The sequence below is a fragment of the Propithecus coquereli genome, unplaced genomic scaffold (genome assembly GCF_000956105.1).
Source record: "Propithecus coquereli isolate 6110/MARCELLA unplaced genomic scaffold, Pcoq_1.0 Scaffold355, whole genome shotgun sequence".
NCBI lineage: Eukaryota > Metazoa > Chordata > Mammalia > Primates > Indriidae > Propithecus > Propithecus coquereli.
The window spans coordinates 4,590,071-4,609,657 of record NW_012149230.1 but is presented as its reverse complement, the minus strand read 5'-3'; the positions used below and the strand labels follow the sequence as shown (position 1 = coordinate 4,609,657).

Genomic DNA, 19,587 nt, shown 5'->3' with positions numbered 1-19,587 from the left:
TTCCTGGAGGGTGGCAGGCCCAATACGCCATGAAAGCTCAGGGTCCTTCCCACATATCTGGCCCTATGCATCTCTTCATCTGTATCCTTTGTAATATCCTTTATAATAAATAGGTAATCAGGTGTAATGTGTGCCCCTGAGCCACTCTAGCAAATTACCCTTTTTTTTTTTTCCTGAGACAGTGTCTCACTCTGTCACCCAGGCTGGAGTGTAGTGGCATCATAGCTCACTGCAGCCTCAAACTCCTGGGCTCAAGCGATCCTCCTGCTTCAGCCTCCCGAGTAGCTGGGACTACAGGTGACCATTGCCACGCCCGCTAATTTTGTTTGTCTGTTTGTTTGTTTGTAGAGATGGGGTATTGCTAGTTGCTCAGGCTGGTCTCAAGCAATCCTCCTGCCTCACCTCGGCCTCCGCAAATGCAGGAATTACAGGCGTGGGCCACCGCACCCGGCCTGCAGGGCATTTTTGTTGCTTCCAAGTTTTCGTTCCTTTTTTACAACTTTCGTCTCTTTATTCATATTCTCATTTTGTTCAGACACTATTTCCCTGATTTCCTTTCGTTCTTTGTCTATGGTTTCCTTTAGTTCACTAAACATATTTAAGACAAATCTTGGTTTAACATCTTTGACTAATAATTCCAATGTGTAGGTTTAGAAATGGTTTCTGTCACATTCTTTATTTCCCATGAATGTGCCACAGTTCCTGCTTCTTTGTATATTTTGTAATTTTTTTTTGAGTACTGGACATTTTGAGTATTATGTTGGGGCAACTCTGGAAATGGAATTTTACTGCCCTTCAGGGGTTGCCGAGTCTTGCTGGTTAAGGGCTGGAGCCATCTCTTTATGACTTTTCCAAACTTTTATTTTTAAACTTTAATTTTTTTCCAAATTTTATTCTTATTTTTGCACAGTATATATTTCTTGTTGTGTGTGGTCACTAAAGTTTCTGTTCTTTTATCTCTGCAGTCAGCCAGTGACCTGGCAAAGATGTCCACTGCCTCTTTAAATCCCCTAAAAGCCACTCCTGCTGTTTCGGGTGGAAACAATGGCTGTTGTCTTCCATGCCGGCTCCTCAGTGATAAACAGCCATGGTCAGCAACCAGAACCCACAACCCCAATATTTGGAGGACGAGGTCCTTCTTGGCCGCCCCGGCTCCAGAAGCTGCACCAGGAACTTGGGCAGCTGTCCCCACTGCAGCCTCTGTGGGGCTCAGGACCTTGGAATGGTAGCCACTGTCAAGCGAAAGGCTGAAATTCACCCAAATTCCTGAAATTTACCATGAAGCTCTCCCCTGGACAACTCCAGAGCTCCAAAATAGTTACTTCAACTGGGTGCTGCTAGCCCCATAGTTGTTTAGCAGGAGGGGCAGGTTGCTGGAGCCTCCTCCTCCCCGGTCTTCCCAGCTGTCGCTCTCCTCACATCCCAGTACTGTGCTGGGATGTCCCCCGGCTTCCTAACTAGCAACGTTTTATGCATAACCGGCTTGTTCTGGAGAAGGATTTTAGAACGTCTCCGACGCTCTCTGGCGCATCTCAATCTCTGATGCTCCTGAGTGTCATGATGATGCACCCTGGTTTGTGGGAATTCGCTGCACTGGACACATGGTTGGCTCTTTCAGTGTGGAAGCTCGTGTCCTTTGAATCATTCTCCAACCTTGGAACCTCCTGAACTGATTCCAAAATTTTGTATCTTTTGTCTCCTATTTTCTGGGAAATTTCTTCAATTACATCCTCCACCTCTTCTATCAATGTTTTTACTCTGGCTGTTATATTTTTAATTTCTAACAATTTTAATTTGTTCTATGAATAGTCTTTTTAAATGGCCCACTGTTATGTTTTATGAATGCAAAATCCTCTCTTATATTTCTGAAGTTATCAACTGTTGCTTGTACCTGGTTTGCGTTCTCTTCCTGCTAGAGGCAGTGCTTCAGACCAGGTAGCCCTTGACTGTGTGTTCACAGCTCAGACTTAGGCACCGACAGCTGACTATGAGTCTGGGTGGTTGATGCAGACACTTTGTAGGGACTGTGTGATCAGGCAGGGACTTGGCCATTTTCTGGAGAGAATCTCCGGCTTGGTCAGTGCCTCTAGGTCTTTTCCTTTGGGTTCATTTTCCCAGAGCAGAGTCTTCTGACTTCCTGCCAGTCGCAGGGTGGAGAGGGAGGGGTTTCTAGAAACCCTGGCTGCGGCACTTCTTAGGCAGAGGCAGGGGTGAGTAGGGAGAGAGGAGACTGACTTCAGGAGGAAGATTCTCACCCAGTCACCCTATTGCCAGGAAGGATCTCGCTGCTACCCTAAGCTCTGCCTGAGGAGACCCCAGTCTTATGTTCGGATGGGCGAGGGTCTGCGCCTGCCTGGGAATGGGGACCTGCTTGGGGTCAGGCCCTTTTTTATATGAGTTTCCATAGCGACACGCCTCCTGCCAGTCCCCTGCTGTCAGAGACGCCTGGTGGCTCCGTTCTGGACACGTGCTGGAGTCCTGTGGCTCAGGATGGCTCGAATGCCCCATGGGCATAAAAGTGGAGGGAGCTTAACCTGCATCCAGGCATTTCCGTCCTGCCATCTTCCAAAATGTTGCTGACACCTGTTCCCTGCCGTAGAAACTTCTGCCATTCCCTGTATCTTTGGGGACGAATGTGCTTACTGTCAGCATATAGAGTTTCAGAAGGGAAGGAAGATAAGCCCACGCGTTTGAGCTGCCATATTAAACAGCAGGCCACAGTCTCTTCTCACTTTGCTTTCATTAAAGAATAAAGAAATGCCTTGCAAAATGAGTAAAAGGAGAATTTGCTGGGGAAAGCACATGTCATGCAGTCAGACCAAATTGTAGCGGAGGTGATGCGTCGCACCGCGGAAGACTCGCAACACTACAAAAACGGACTGCGCAGCCAGCGTGCGCGCGGGCGGTCTCAGACCAGACGCAGAGGGCCGAGACGGGTGTGTTAGCCGTAGCAAGACGTCCCGACGGCAGTTACCTCTGACAGAGCTACTGGATGGGAGGGGCCCAAGGGAGTGCAGGAAATGTTCTAGATCTCCACGCGGGCTGTGAAGACACAGGTGTGTACGTTGTAAAATTTCTCCGGGCTGCATCCTTAGGATCTGTGCACTTCACACGCGTCCTTGTGCATGTTTCACAGCGCAGTAAAAAAGGAAGAGGGAAGGAAATTGACATTTATTGAGTCCTTGCTGTATGAGAGGCACTGACTAGGTCTGCTTTTTAAAAATTCATTCATTTAATGAGCACCTACCCTGTCCTAAGCACTGGCAGGTTCTGAGGACCCGGCGATGAACAGAACTAGGCAGAGTTCCTGCCACATGATGTACACAGTGAGTGCAGGGGACACTATCAAACAGCCACATGTGTAGAAGGAAAGTGACCACGGTGACAAGTAAAGGGTGTTGTGAGTGTATAGAACAAGGGCTGTGCTCTAGTCTGGGGAAGGGTCAGAAAGGTTACCTTGAGGAACTAAAGTTTAAACACGGATCTCCAGGATGAGGAGGAAATAACCAGTGAGGGGTGGGGAGTGGGGCAGAAGAGCATTTTATGCAAAGGGAAAGCATGTGCGAAGGTCCTGTGGTAGGAGGGCATAGAGCAGGGCTGAACGCGGCACTGCTGATTGCAGGGGGGACCCTCAGAATGACTATTTCACAGATGGGGAAACTGAAGCTCACAGAAGTGGCTTCCCCAGATTGCCCAGTGAGCACAACTGGGGTCAGAAGCCAGCTTTGTCTGGCTCCCCTCTGCCTGCTGAGACAAGGATGTCTGTGGGATGTGAGCAGCAGAGACTGCTGGGTTCCAGTCAAGAACAGGAGGCCGGGCTGCGGCACCTGCCCGCCGCCTCATGCTCCTGGTCTCTTAGCTCCACAGGGCCTGCGGACGGGGGTGGCTATGGGACTCTGCCCCGAAGAGCAGTACTGGGACCCCCTGCTGCGCAGCTGCATCTCCTGCAAATCTACCTGCAACCAGCGGAACCAGCGTACCTGTGCAGCCTTCTGCAGTGAGTTCTGGGGCCTGAGCCCAGGGCACAGCTGATAACCTTTCCCCCCAGAACGCCCTCTGGCCCCACTGCAGTCAGAGAGCTGAGGAGGGGGTGGTGGGAGATGTACAATGTGACCTCTTCACTCCTGCGTCCTTCTGCTCTGGCCACACTGCCTCCTTTCAGTTTCTTGAACGTGCTGCATCCTTTCCTGCCTCCAGCCCTTTGTACATGCTGTTCCCTCTGCCCGGAATGCATTTCCTCAATTCATCCTGCCTCAGCTCCCTCCTCCCCAGGTTTCAGGTCTCAGCCCAGTGTCAGAGGTCGTCTCTGACTACCCAGTAGAAATTGGGCCCTCCTTTGCCACAGTTGTTATTTTCTTTCGAAACTTTTTATTATAGAAATTATCAAACATATACATAGAGAGGATAGCACAGTAAATACCGTGTACATCAGCTTCGAAAATCATAAAAATTTTCTGCCGTTTAATTTCCCAGCCAATTCTTTTTGGCTTGGGTATTTTAAAGCAAATCTAAGACCTCATATCATTTTACCTGTAAATAGTAGATCATGAATCTCTTTTGAATACATAAGGACCTTTAGAACATAACTTTTATATCTTATCATTTCCAGCAATAGAAATAATTCCTTGGCATAATCTACTACTCAGGCCATATCCGGTTTGATGGTCTTGAAAAATATCTGTTGCTTACTGTTCTTTTTTATAGCTTGTTCTTTTCCATAATAGAACTTACCATAATTTGCTATTATGCTCTTTTGTGTGCATTTGTTCTGTGTCTGACTCACCCACTAGACTGTGAGCTCCCTGGTGGGAGGAACCATGTTTGACTTGAGGCTAGTACAGTGACTGACACATTAAGTGCCTTGTAAACACTCACTGAGTGGAGCTCAGAGGGGCTAGGTGGTTTATCCAAGATCACACAGCTTAAAAGTAGAAATGTCAAGATTTGAACCCAGGACTCTGACATAAAAATCATGACTCTAAATCACTACCCATTAATGAATTGTAACATTTGTTATTTCATCCCACAAATTATATGGATCCCTCTGGCCCCATGGAAATAGGAATCTAGCATGGTCCTTCAGGGTGAGTATCATCTAATGGGAGAAATGACTACATTTCAAGGCAGAAAGGGTAACTACCATAAAAAGCCACAGTTGAGAGAGGCCACCTCCAGCTGATGGGTAGACACATGGAGCAGGTGCCATCGGAGATGGATTACGCAGAGTTCACTGAGTGGAAATCAGATGAGGGGAGGGGCACCCCAGAAGAGAGACCAGCATTAGCAAAGGCACCTGATAGGGATCATCTAGTCCTGAGGTAGGGTGGGAGGGAGCGTAAAGTCGGGCACTGAGGGTCAGTGGACTGGGGCACTCGGGCACCACCTGCGACTGCCAGGCCGGGCCACTGAAGAAGGGAGTAGGTCACAGAAAGCCCCAGGAACATCGCTGCAGGGCTAACTCTGTGTCGTGAGTGGCAGTCAGTCCCTGCGAGGGTCATGGGGCCCCGGGGATGGGGCAGAGCCAGAGCAGCGGAGGCCACTGGTCCCTTTGGGCGGTCCGAGTGTTCCCTGAGGCCCCAGTTCCGTGATCTTCTTGGCCTTTCCTTTGCTCTGCCAAGGACACGAGTGGGGATGGGTGTGTGCTGCGTTGCGAAGACGCTTGAATGATACTCTACTCAAACATCCCCTTCACTGAGCATTTGCTGTGTGCCAGGCACTGTGCACAGCAGCCCTAAGAAGGCAGCGTTGCCATTAGCCCTCTCTTGGCAGTGGAACCGAGGGCAAGACCACACTGCCTGCAAGTGGCAGAGCCAGGGGCGGCCCTAAGCCTGTTTGGCCTTCAAGTTTGTGTTCTTAACCACTGTGCTGCACTGCCTCTGAAATGTGTCTATAAAATCTCTGCATGAGCCACATTTTCATATAAATAGAATCTTATTTTGAAGAAAAAGGAAGCTTGCCTCTTTCACATAAAAACTTCCATGTTAAACATATTCTGAGGCTATTCATAGGGTAAATGATTATCCCAAATAGATTTTTTTCAAGGCACTCAAAGTTGCGTCCACTGTGCTTTTTGAAGGCAAGTGTGATTGGGCTTTACTTTCCTTGGCACTGGTACCTGCTGCTGACAGCAGCTGTCATTGTCATTTATTATTAAGACAGAAAAAACACTATTAATGTGAGCTTTCTTACCTTCTTTCCAGTGCCTTCCCCCAACTTGCTGAAGAGGAGTCTGGTTTTTTCCCCTACATTTCTTATGCTAATTTGAAATATGCTTTTCTTTGATGAGGCTTGAAAAATGCAAGTAACGATCTTACATGACAGTGTAATCTAGATATCAATCTTAAAAGATAACTAGAAAATCCTTACGTATTTGGAAACTAAGAAATGCACTTTTGTAGAATCTATAGGTCAAAGAATAAATAATAATGAAAAGTAAAAACATTTTGAAGTAGGCATAGGAAAAATACTACATATCAAACTGTGTGTAATGCAGCTAAAATAGTACTTAGAGGACAATGCATAGCCTTCAATTTGTACCTTGTGAAAGGTCTTGGCTTGCTCTGGGATTGCTTTTTGGGAATCGGACTATGATTTTTTTTTTCTTTGATGTCCTTTGAGGCCAGACCCAGAGCTCCTGCAGGTCTCTGTCATCCAATAGCATCACTTGTTTCTGTCTCAGAGTCACTTAGCTGCCGCAAGGAGCAAGGCAAGTACTATGACCATCTCCTGAGGGACTGCATCAGCTGCATCTCCACCTGTGGACAGCACCCCAAGCAATGTGCATACTTCTGTGAGAGCAAGCTCAGGAGCAGAGTGAACCTCCCACCAGAGTTCAGGAGACGGCAGAGTGAGGAGGCTGAAACCAGGTCAGACAACTCGGGAAGGTACCAGGCATCAGAGCACAGAGGCTCGGAGGCAGGTCCAGGTAAGCCATCTGAGGTTGGCCTGTGTGGTGTCACTCAGGGTCAGAATGGGCAGGAGGCCAGGCACCAGGCCTGGATAAGGAGAGCCTGCAATGCAAGAAGTCCAGAGTCCAGGCAAATGGCCAGAAACTAGGGGTGTTATCCCAAGACAGAAAAATAATTTAGGCAAAATTTCTGGAAGTCTATGAGCAAAAAGGAAGCAGGAGAAAGGACCTGGCAGGTGAGAGCTTGTAATGGAGACTTGCAGCTGAGCGAGTTCTTGAAACACAAGGCAGCAAGTAACCAGCAGACCCACCTGTGCAAGCACTCGCATGAGGAGGCCATCACCCGCCTTCCCCAACCTCAGATGCCATTTAGAGGCAAGAAGCCTTCCTAAGAATGAGAAGGAGAAGGTTTTACTGGAAAAGTTTGTGGTGGGAGATGGCCACTTTGGATGTGATAAGAAGGGACCCATTGAGTTGGGCGTCTACTAAGGGCCAGGTGTTGGAAAGGACCTAATTAATCCTCCCAGCAAACACCCCTTGGCTCACCTGCTCTGTGGCATCAGAAAGGATGGGAGGGGGTGGCCGTGTGGATCCTTAAATGCTTGAGATGGCATTTATGCTACTCTTGGCCTGTCCCTGGCTGTGGTTCTCAGGGGGCTGGTTGGTTTCCATCCCCTGCTGTGACTTTCCTCGTGATAATGTCACTTCTGTGAGGCCAGGCCCCAGTGCCACGGCACCAAGGAGCGGGACTTGTGCTCCTGGTGACGGAGCTTCTGCTGGGTCAGCCTGTCCTCTCTTACTCTTATTTGCGCTCTTGCCGGTTAGCTGTTGCTGCCTAACAAACTGTCCCCAAACTCAGTGGCTTATGCTTCCTTAGGAGTCAGGGTTTGGCTGGGGTCAGTTGTGCTAGGCTGGCTTGTCTGGTGGCTGTGCTCCTTGTGTTCCCTCCTCCTGCTGGGACCAGTGTGCTGGCCAGGTTTGTACTCCTGACGATGGCAGGAGTGTAAGAGACAGGAACACACAAGGCCTCTTGCCACCTAGGCTGGAACTCACGTGACATCACCAGGCTGCATGTTATTACTCAAACAAGCCACGAAGCCACCAGATTCCAGGGAGGGAAACAGAAGGCACATCTTGGTAGGAGAGCGGCGAACAGCTGGCAGCCACGGTGAGCCTGTGGCCGGGCTTAGTCTGGCACGGCCTCTCTCGTTGAGGAACTGCAGATTCACGTGCACGCAAGAGGTGGCCCGCCCAGCCCCTGTGGTGTCTGGTGACCTGCATGCCTTCCCTGCATTCAGTGATGCATTTGATTTTTCCCACCAAACCTGCAGCCTTTCCCTCCTCCCATGCACTAGACGCCCCTTCAGGTCAGTCCTGCCCACTTCACAGGCTGGGAGAGTAAGTCTCAAAACTCGGAGTAACTCGCTGAGAGCCACATCGCGAGCGCCGGCTGGGCTGGGATTCGAGCGCAGTCTGTGGGTTCCGCAGTGTGCCTCTCTGCCGCAGCCAGCAAGCCCGGAGAGGCGTCCGCAGGATCGCTGCTCCCTGCGGTAAACAGTTGCCGTGGGATGAGGTTACCACTTCCTGCTGGTGACCGCCAGCCAAGCCCCTCCCAGAGGCCCCAGGCAGAACCCTGGAGCCTCATCTTGGCTCTGGGGATGGGGCCCCCAGGACGCGTGCATGGGGGCCGCGTGAGGATGTGCTGGGAGCCAGTGGGTTCAGCAGTGCCACGCCTCACCCTGCAGCATCAGCTACTACACTGCGCCATGCTGTGGCCAGGGGACGCCAGGGACTGTCTCACTGTGCCTCACTGCTGCCCTGCATCTCTCCAACAGTCTGGGCTCAAGTTTGCGTGTGCTGGCGGGGCAGGAGCTAGGCGTGGCATGGATTGCAGACAGGAAGTATAGAGCCACACACCCGGGGGGGACCCCAACGTGGACCTGTTTGAGGACGAGGAGCAGAGGACACCATGTGACCACGATGCTTCCAGCTGCACACAGTAGGAGGGCTGATCTGCCCGGTCCCTGCATGGGCTCCCCACTCAGCCCCACGCCTGCCAGGCCCCCTCCGCCTGCTCCGGGTTTCTCAAGCACCCCCTCAGTACTGTCACTCCTCCGTCTGACACGTGACTACAGAGCGCTTGCTGCGCACGGTGAGGTGGCAAGAGCAGGGCAGGTCCTGTGCCTGACGCCACAGAACTTGCAGTTAGGAGGGACAGACAGTAGACAGGACTCATGCAAATGACCAATGAACCTCAGTGGATGGGGGCGAGATGGGGCAGGGAGGGCTTCCCCAGGGAGGGCCCTGAGGCAGACGGGAGTGGGGTGTCACAGGTGGAGCTGGACCCTGGTTCTGCCCTTCACACACTCTGGCCTTCAGGAAGCTGCCTAACCTCTCTGAGCCCTGGTCTGGGTGGCTGAGGCCCTGAGGCTTGTGGGGAGGACACTCGTCAGGTCGGTGAGTGCTCAGCGTCATCTGCCCACTGAGAAGGGAAATGTGTTTCCAGGATGGGGCAGAGCAGGCAGATGCTGCAAGGGGCAGGGGACCAGGCTGTGGCGGGGCCGGGCGTCTCGGGAGAGTGAGACTCAGCCCCTGCATCGGGCTCCCAGCTGGGGCGCGTGGTGGCCACTGGGCAGAAGCAGGAGGGGCCTGCACCCCAGTCTGCTCTGAATGTCGAGAGCGATGACTCCATGTGCCTCCCCAGGAGGGCGCGGGGAGCCCTGTCACTCAGGATGAGGCTCTCTGGCGGGGGCAGGGCGTGCCCCCTGGGCTGGAAATGGCTTGAGACAGCAGGAAGGGAGACTGGCCGGGGCTGTATCGTGCTGCGAGTCCCCACCTCCTACCAGTGCCAAAGGAAGGGCCACCAACCTTTCTCGCCAGCTTGCCCAGATGTGGGGCAGCAGGGGAAGAGGGACAGGGGCGGCTTAAAAGCCTCGCACATCAGAATACAGAGTCAGACTCGACTCCGGGGAGAGGACCAAACCACACGGTCCAGGCCAGCGTGGGCAGGAGGGGGAAGGTCCTGCGTGCAGAGTCCCGGCATGGGCAGTGAGCACTCGAGGATGGAGGGGGTGCCAGGAGGGCCCAGGCGCCGGGTGACGGAGGGCCCTGCTGGAGGCAGGGGCAGCCGCAGACGAGGGGGTCAGAGTGGGGCTGTAGGGAGACCCCCGGTGTCCCTGGGCGGATGGATGTGATGGTGGCTGCAGGGGCCCCATGAGAGGCTATTTTGAGCAATAATGGAGGCCAGAGATGACAAGGACCTGGAGATGGAGGGGCAGCGCGTTGGCAGGAGCTTAGGAGGGGATGGAGAGGCCCTCGAATGCAGCCAGCGGAGGAGCTGCCCAGCCACAGGGCGCCCGAGACTCCTCCTTGGAATGACGATCTGAAACGTGTCAGAGCACACAGGGTTACAGAGAAACCAAGGGAGTGGAGACACAGTTATCAAAATATCAAACAAATTGTGACATCAGAATTAACCTATGGGGGGGACAGGAAAAACAAACAAAAAAAGAATTAACCTAGTTGCTTCTGTAGTCGTGGGTTCAGTAACAATGGCCGGGGCGGCCAGATGACCACAGTGATCTCCAAGCAAGGTGCGCGCAGACGCGGCGGGACATGGACTCCCTGGGGTTCTGCTGGTAACAAAGGCACAGCTGCTGTGTGTATGGCTGAGGATCGGCCCCTATGGTTAATGGAAGCAAAGAGTAAATTCTAGATGACCATTAGAGAAAATGAACATTTGCTCTCTCTCACTTGTCCAAGTCACAGAGCTCCTAGGCTCTGTCCATGGGCCCCCGGGTCCCAAGTCCAGACCTGTGGATGGCGAAGGAGGTTTGGGAGGCCAAACCTCCCAAAACCTGTGGCTGGCCAGGGAGGTTTCAGGACTACCTGGCCTTACTGTGCCCACCTGTGATGATCACAACACGGCTCTCGTGGGGCCTGAGTGACTTGGGGTTTGACAAGCGTGCAGAGCTGTGCCCGGCACTGCCCTTGCTGGGTAGGAAGAGCCCAGCGTCCTGTGATGGGAAGTCTGAGCTGCTCAGGCTGCTGTGACAGCACAGACAGGTAGCTTAAAACAACACACAGAGACTCTCTTAGGGTTCTGGGGGCCAGAAGTCTGAAGCCACAGCGGCAGTGGGGCCACGCTCCCTCCAAAAGCCCCAGGGAATACACTTCCCTGCCTTTTCCAGCTCCTGGTGGCTTCGGGCCTTCCTTGGCCCTTCCTGGCCACATCACTCCAGGCCCTCCTCTGTCTGCACTGGCCTTCTCGCCTGTGTGTCTCCTCCCCTTCTCTTGTCTGCTAAGGACGGCCGAAGTTGGATCTAAGGCCCACCTATTCCAGGATGGCCTCGTTCCCAGATTATTAATTTAGTACATCTGCAAAGAATCTTTTCCCAAATAAGGTCACATTTGCAAGTTACAAGGGGACACATCTTTGGGGGGCCACCATTCAGCCTACTATGTGGGGTGAGGGGCCAAGCTGTCCACCAGGGCAGGGACTCCAGGGGGACCCCTCCCATGAAGGTGATGCCAGTCTTGGGGGCAGCCAGGACCCCATGTGGGTCCAGAGCTCTGAGGAGCCTCTCACTTGGAGGACTCGGGTTTCGTCGCTCTGGAAGGCGGCAGTTGGAGTCGCAGGGATGAGAAAGGTTGCCCAGGGACCTGGGAGGTGGAAGGAGAGAAAGGGGAGGAGGGAGCCCTGCAAGGGGAATCAGCATCTGAGGGGTCAGTAGAGGAAGAGGGTCCCGCAGAGACGCTGGGAAGGAGCGGTCAGTGAGGTCAGAGGAAAGCCAGCAGGGCTGTGTATCCACAAAGGCAGGGCGGAAAGTTCTAGAAGGAGTAGTTAACACCACGGAGAAGGGGCAGTCATAAGACACCCATGAACGTTCCTCACTCTGCCACAGGGAGGCCGGGCGCTAGGAAAGACCATTCTCAAGTGTCCCAGGTGCCCCTGGCAGCTCCGGCTGGGACAAGGCGGGGGCTGTGGGCTCCTCCACCCCAGGCCAGGAGCCCTTCTGCTGCTGTCCCTGAGGCCACCAAACCAGGGCCCTTCGCCGGCCCTTTCCCCGCTTAGACTAGTCATTTGTCAGTCCCTAATGTCTTCTGGTCCATGTGAACCTGACTCCGCCAGACCCAGATGCGCTGCGGCAGGGGCAGCACAGACCTGCCCTTGAGGCCCCCTTGTTCCCACACTTTCCAAGGCGCCTCTGGAAGGAAGTCGGAAGTGGTCGTGCTGAAGCCCAGGGCCGGCGTGCGGAACCAGTGGTCAGACTCGGTGGGGGTGAGCACCACGCTCACAGGGGAAAGGGACGCACCAAAGAGCAGCGCCAGGGCCAGATGACATCAGTGTGCAGCGGGTCGCTCCTGGCGGGAGCAGGGCGCTGTCTCCCCCGGGTATCACAGCTCGGAACTTAGCTTTGCGCTGCCCGTTGGGCCACACTGCTTCTTTCCCAGGAACTGCTCAAGGTGTCATTTACTTTGGCAACTAGAACTAGGTAGGGTGGCCCTGGCTGCTAGCTTTGTTGCTTTTCATTTGTGTATCTCAGGGTCAGAGGTTTTTTTTTTTCTTTTGTCCTGACTATGCCATGTGCTGTCACAACAGAGCAGAACCTGCTAAGATCGGGCAGAGCCAGAGGGCAGTGGGCAGGCAAGAGCCCCAGAAATGAAGGGAAGGAGCAGGAGCTGCAGCAGGTCGAGGGGTGGCTTTTTGTTTGTTTAACTGGTGAGACTTGGCAAGTTGCAAAGTGATACAGGTGTTGGAAAGGGGGCTGAAGTCTGTGCGTCCCCCTCCTGGTACGGCTGTGACGGCCACTCCCACCAGCAGGATGGAGGCTCCCCCTTGGAGAGGGGGCCCCAGAAAGATGCAGGGACCCCAGGCTCTGACGACAAGGGACGTGGGTGGGGTAGCAGAGGTGACTCTGGAAACAGGTTGTAGTGAAAGTCCACACGCCAGATGTGGGACCTCTCCCCACCGGCCCACCCTTTCCCAGAGTTACACACACGGACACACACACAGACACATGGACACACACACACAGACACAGACACACACACGGAGGACTCAGGGGAGATGGGTCCTCCACCGGGAAGGCCCAAAGGTGTGGACATTCGGAGGCCCCCGTGACCCAACAGTGAGGCTGTCAGCCCAGACAGGGAAGCACGACCATCCCACCCAGCGTCAGCGACACATGTAGAACTCGGAGGAGGCAGAGACAGCACGGGAAGGACGCGGAGATGAGCCGAGGGGCAGATGGGGACGCCAGGTGCCGGGTGGAGTCGCATGGGGCAGGCACTGAGGGGAGGAGACGACTGGGCACCGGGAGCCAGAGGTCCCGCAGCCGCCCCAGCCCACCCTCTGCCCTCCCTGCCTCACCCCCCTCCCCCAGGGACAGCCCTTTGCTGGCTGAGCTGCCAGGCGTGGCGATGCCTAGGGACTTGCTGGAATGTTCCACCCAGGGCCAGCTGCCTCATACGCACAGTTACATGTATTACCCCACTGCTGCCAAGCCACAATGCTGAGAGAGAGGAATATCGTGTCTCGTGTTACACATGAGGAAACTGAGGCCGAAAGAAGCTGAATAAAATGTCCACAGCCATTTGGCTGAGGCTGCAGAGCCGGGGCTTGGAGTCACCACGCCTCCCGCCCTGTCCCTAAATGACAAGCCATAGCGCTGCTGACGGGCCAGCCCGATGCTGGGCTGGGGGCAGCAGCCCTGGGGAAAATCCACTTTTAGGCGAGAAATGGCTTTGAACACAAAAGCAATCAGCTGAGAAACAAGCTGCACTGGGGCCGCCTGGTGGCCGACCTGGGAACTGAACCTCCAGGAGCTGTTTCCTCTAGACTGGATTTTCCGACTGGGACAGAGACCGAGTCCTTCTTCTGACAAAAACTTGGACCGGGCCCCTTTGAACAGCAGACAGTGAGCCACGGGCTAAGGCCTCTCCACCCTGCGGCTCCCGTCTGCCCCTTCACACACAATCTTCCGTGAGGCGTGTTTCCCGCTGCCCGCATCTTACACCAGCAGTGGCATCCAAGTCCCACCTGCTGTCTTCACTTCAGACCTCTCGGCGATGGTTCCCTCGTAGAAACACACGGGGCTGCCTCCTCTGCCTTAGTGACTGCGTGGCATTCCACCTCGTGTGTGTTCCACAGTTCATTCAACCATTCGTCCCCCACGGGCGGAGGACAGGACTGAGTCCAGCGCTTTGCAGGAGGGAACATTGCCAGGACAGACACCTGTGCGGGGGAGGGGAGTAGCCCTAGAAGTGAAACTGACATGTCAGCAGGAATCAGGAAAGCATGTTTTTAAATGGCGGTACATGGTTCCAAATAGCCCTGAAGTGGCCACCCCCACCAACAATGTGTGAGGTGCCTGTTTTCCTACTCCGTGGGTGACAGGTAGAAAGTGATATTTTGAGTAGTTATAATTTGCATTTCTCTTCTTAAGCCAAGAGCTTTGACAGGCATGTCTTAGGGGCAGGCCTTCAGCCAGGAACTCTTTGCATTTCCCACAGGACGCCTCAGATCACTGGGCAGAGGGCGATGAGAAGCTGGGACAGGTTCTTAATGCCAGCCACCCAAAACTTAGTGCCTTAGAAATAACAACCATGTCATTATCTCTCACAGTCCTGTGGGGGGCTGAGCTCAGCGGGGTGAGTCTTTTGCTGGTCCCTCGGGCTCTCGCATGCAGTCACAGGCAGATGGTGCAGGGATGGAGCCGCTGGACACTCGACCGTGATGCTGGCCCGGCCTCGCTTGTCCCCCAGCTGGTCTCAGGGCCTGTCCCTCTCCACCCGGCCTCTCCAGCTAGACTTCTCACCTGGTGGGGCTCAGGGCTCCCAAGGGAGCAAATGCCAAGCTGCCAGGCCTCCCGAAGGCCTCGTAGGACCAGGACTGGTGCAATATCACCTCCACGGCATTCAACTGGATAAAACGAGTCCCAGCCCAGCCCAGATGTGAACGGAGGGGAGTCCACAAGGGCATGATGTTGGGCGGCCATGCTCTGGGAGCCATCTCCACCCCCACAGTCTCAGAGTGTGATCTGGGTATTGAAAACCTTTGAAATACTCCTTGAATCAACACGGCAATTCATTTCCTCTCAGTAAAAGTCTCATAGCCGGACGTTCTGTGCCGTGACAGCTTCTGCCCTGCTGATCCAGCCAGCACAATGTTTTCTTTTGATTCCAGAGGTGAGTAGGAGCAGGTGGGCCTCTGTCACACCGGGTTTACATGTCCTGAGAACCACAGGGCCAGGACACGGTACCTGCACGATGGGGGGGGTCTTTGCTTCCCCCCCCCATGGCCTATGTGAGCTCCAAGCATGGCACCACCAGCTTGGAGTGTGGCATAAGCTCACCCCGAGCTCCCGTCTCCCTTCTGTAGACATCAGGGTGACACCAATAACCCTTAAGAAGTCCTGCCAGGCCGGGCGCAGTGGCTCACGTCTGTAATCCTAGCACTCTGGGAGGCCAAGGTGGGCGAATTGTTTGAGCTCAGGAGTTCGAAACCAGCCTGAGCAAGAGCAAGACCCTGTCTCTACTAAAAAAATAGAAAGAAATTAATCAGACAACTAAAAATATATAGAAAAAAAATTAGCTGGGCATGGTGGCACATGCCTGTAATCCCAGCTACTCAAGAGGCTGAGGCAGAAGGATCACTTGAGCCCAGGATTTCGAGGTTGCTGTGAGCTAGGCTGATGCCACAGCACTCACTCTAGCCCGGGGAAAAGAGTGAGACTCTGTCTCAAAAAAAAAAGAAGTCCTGCCAGCTCCGTCACTTTGTAAAACTCCCAAATCTAGGAGCATGTGTGAGGAGGCAGGGCAGTACCTGCCTGTGGCTTCTGTGCGGCCTGCTGGCCCAGAGCACTGGCCTGGGAACCGATTAGACCTGCTTCTCAGGTGCAGATCCCAGGCTGGGAGCAATGTGACTTACAGACTCAGTTTTTTCATCTGCAAAATGGAGCATGAAATGGTAGGGGTGCTGTGGAAAGCAGTCTAGAGTTCTTCAAATAGTGAAACAGATGTGTCCTAGGACCCAGCCTTCCAGCTCTTGGGTATACACCCAAGAAAACTGAAAATATGCATCCACACAAAAAAGTGAACATGCCCATGGATGCCAGTGTTATTCACAGTAGCCAGGAAGTGGAACCTCAAGTGCCCATCAGCCTAGAAACAGGACGTGTCTATCCAAAGGACTGCTATTTGGCCACGAAAAGGAACAAAGTTCTGACACAAGGTACTACAGGGATGAACCTTAAAAACATCACACTGAATGAAGGAAGCTGGACACAAAAGGCCACGTGCTTTATGATTCCATTGACAGGACATGTCCAGAACAGGCCCATCCACAGAGACAGAGCACAGATGAGTGGTCGCCTGGGGCTGCGGCTGCTGAAGGGTCGGGGTTTCTGTTTATAGGATAGCAACGGGCTCAAAGTACGCAGTGGTGATGGTTTCATAACCTTGTGAATATGCTAAAAACCGCGAATTGCACACCTTATAATGGCAAATTTGATGGTATAGGGATTGTATCTCAATTTTCTTAAGGGAGATAATCAGTCCTCCCTCAGAGCAGGAGGATCAAGGAAGATCCTGTATGGGAAATGCCTGACAGGGCTCGCTAAGTGGCCCATGTCATGAATACATTTTCTTAAAGCTGGCTTATCTGTCCTTCCACCCCAGGGCCTAGGGGATGCCCAATCCCAGGGACCAAGAACAGCCTGGGATAAGGGGAAATTTCAAGGGAGGGTTTTTGACCCTGGGTTGAGTCTTCCTCTGGCATCCCAACCCGGAGGCCCAAGTCCTGAGACATGGGGTGGCCAGATGCCCATTTCCCCAGGGCCCTCCTGGTTGATACTTGCTGTCCCCAACATATTAGGAATTTCACCCATCCTAGTCTCAAAGTCCAGTCAGCTCTCTGTATCCATGGGTTCTGCCTAGTGGGTTCAACCAACAGCAGACTGAAAATCTTCAGGGAAAACAATGGATGGTCACATCTGTACTAAATATGTACACTTTTTTCCTTGTCATTATTCCCTAAACAACGCAAAACCACCATTTATACAGCACTTACATTGTATTAGGTATTACAAATAATCTAGTGATGACTGAAGGTATATGGGAGGATTTTGTAGGTTATATGCAAATATTAAGCCATTTGAGCATCTGTGGATTTTGCTGTCCGAAGGAAGTCCTGGAACCAATTCCCTGTGGATTCAGAGGGACGATGGTTTACGCTCACCCAGGATGGCATCTCCTTGGAGGAAAGGCCCAGTTCAAGACAGACAGGGACATCCTTCCTGGACTATTGTCCCTTCCTTCATCCATTCACTCGTTGGTCCACTTCTGGCACTGTCCCTATTTGCATCCCCAGCAAGTGGGAACAACAAAAAGGACCAGCTTGAGCTGTCCAGCTTTGAGGTCTTGGAAGAAGTCGCTGCCAGTATGGAGTAGAGGGGTCGGTTTCCCTAGGATCCAGAGAGCATGCCCGCCAAGGCTCTATCAGAAAGGGGTCCCCGCCTAGCCATGACCCCCAGCAAGGGGCTGGCCACGTGGATGGCTTGAGCCATGAAAAGGGAGCCAGTGGGGTGGCGGAGGGAGCACTTCAGAGAGGGGCCCTCGGGAGTGCAGCCCCCCACTCAGGGTCTCCCCGCTGTGTTGCAGCTCCCCCCGGGCCCAAGCTGAGTGCAGACCAGCTGGCGCTGGCCTACAGCACGCTGGGGCTCTGCCTGTGCGCTGTCCTCTGCTGCTGCCTCGTGGCCATGGCCTGCTTCCTCAAGAGGAGGGGCGACCAGTTCTCCTGCCAGCCCCCGGCAGGGCCCTGTGGGTCCCCAGCCAAGTCTTCGCAGGGTGAGTGCACGAAAGTGGGGCCCTGGCTCTTCTCACTGCGTGGGTGACAAGGCGCGAGCCATTCTGCGGTCCTGTCACTGCCCCTGCTTCTAAATGGAGCAAATCTTCCTGGGAGAGGTCTGGGGCACTTCCCTGTAGTAATGGTTCTATCTTACGAGAAAAAAAGTTAAGCCATCTGGGGCAAGAAGGGTGGGTGTAGGGCGGGGACCCGGCTGGCAGGGCCTGGGGTTTCCGAGGACACAGGGCTCGCAGGACTGAGACCAGGAGCGGGGGACGAGGTCACGCTGGGGCTGTGGCTGGTTTGGGGCGCGGGCGGAGGTGAGAGCCACGGTTTGCCAGCCGGCCCCGCAGGAGCTCGGGCCGCGCAGGGGGCGCTTACGCCGGCCTGGGGCGGCCGAACCCAGCGGTCGCCTCAGCTCCCCGCCGGCGGGACTTCGGGAGCCCGGGCGGGGCGGGGGCGCGGGGCGGGGCGGGACTTCCGGAGCCCGGGCGGGGCGGGGCCGGGCCGACGCCCTCTCGTCTGCTTCAGTAGGTCACACGACGGAAGCCGGCAGCCTCGCGGGCTCGCCGCCCGAGCCAGTGGAGACGTGCAGCTTTTGCGTCCCCGAGCGCAGGGCGCCCACCCAGGAGAGCGCGGGCGCGCCCGGGACCTTCGGCCTCGCCGGGACCGTGGCCCTGCAGCCCTGCGCGAGCGCCTCCGACGGCTGCCTCGGCGTCGTGTGCGCGCCCGCCCAGGAGGGGGGCCCGGGCGCGTGATGGGGTGGTGGTGGGGGGAAAGGGAGAGAGGCGGGGAGAAAGACAGCGCGGGCGGAGAGGGAGAGAAGGGGACGGACGGAGGGAGAGCGGTGGACGGGTGGGCAGAGACACAGACAGTAGAGGGGGAGAGAGGCGCCGAAGGAGGAGGCCAGGTCACTCTGAATCCCAGTTCCCAGTGCAAACGGTAGGTCGCCATCACCTCACTACACATGGAGCACATGCAATAAAGCAGCCCCCAAGAACCCCTTTTCCTGTAAAATAAAACCTTTGAGGCTGCCCTTCCTCATTGGACTTTGGTCATGTCTGCGGACGAACCAAGACGGGCCTCCTGTCACCCTCCTGGTCTCAAGGCTCTGACACACGCTGCTACCTCGGCTCCGCTCAGAAGGAGCCACCATGCCGACCATCTCGCCAGGCTCCTGAGGAAGTTTGTGAACTTGGGTTGGGCAGTAAGCAGCAAAGTACAGCTTGGCCTTTCCTTCCGCCTTTCCCTGAAGAGGGAGAGCAGAAAGAGGCCACAGAATGGTGGGCAGGAAGGCCCCTGTGCAAACACTAGGGGAATGAGGTGCTTGACTTGTCTCCGTTTCTCTCACAGATGCCCTCCCTGCGTCTTCATGGCATGAAGCACAGGGTGTGTGCGCACGTGCCTGTGTGTGTGTGTGTTTCGGGCTGTGGAGTAGACAGGAAGGGAATTATTCACCCTGCACCACCCCAAATGATTTTGCATACCCTCACACACCAAAGAGCCACGTAGCACACTTTGGAAGGTGCAGACAAGACGCCTGGGGCACCGTCCGCGGATGAACAGGCTGCATTACTTCGCTGGGGTGCCTGCATGGTGTGTCACAGACTGGCTTCAACAACAGAAAGTCATTGTCTCACAGTCTGGAGGCCAGAAGTCCAAGATCAAGGTGTCAGCAGGGTGGGTTCTTTCTGAGCGTTGTGTGGGAAGGTCAGTTCCAGGCCTCTCCTTGGTGTGTCGGTGGCCGTCTTCTCCCTGCGTCTCTTCACCTCCTCTTCCCTCTCCGCGTGTCTGTCACAATTTCCCCTTGTTCTAAGGACATCAGTCACACCGG

The 19,587-nt window shown here is 54.4% G+C and overlaps 1 protein-coding gene across 1 annotated transcript; it reads left to right on the top strand.

The window, feature by feature from the left end:
* The first annotated feature begins 3,866 nt into the window (after positions 1–3,866).
* Positions 3,867–18,511, top strand: TNFRSF13B (tumor necrosis factor receptor superfamily, member 13B). The gene is made up of 4 exons (XM_012651395.1): positions 3,867–3,997; positions 6,680–6,925; positions 17,570–17,755; positions 18,288–18,511. The coding sequence occupies exons 1-4, from the start codon at positions 3,889–3,891 to the stop codon at positions 18,509–18,511; spliced, it is 765 nt and encodes a 254-aa protein (XP_012506849.1). The 5' UTR covers positions 3,867–3,888.
* Positions 18,512–19,587: the final 1,076 nt, after the last annotated feature.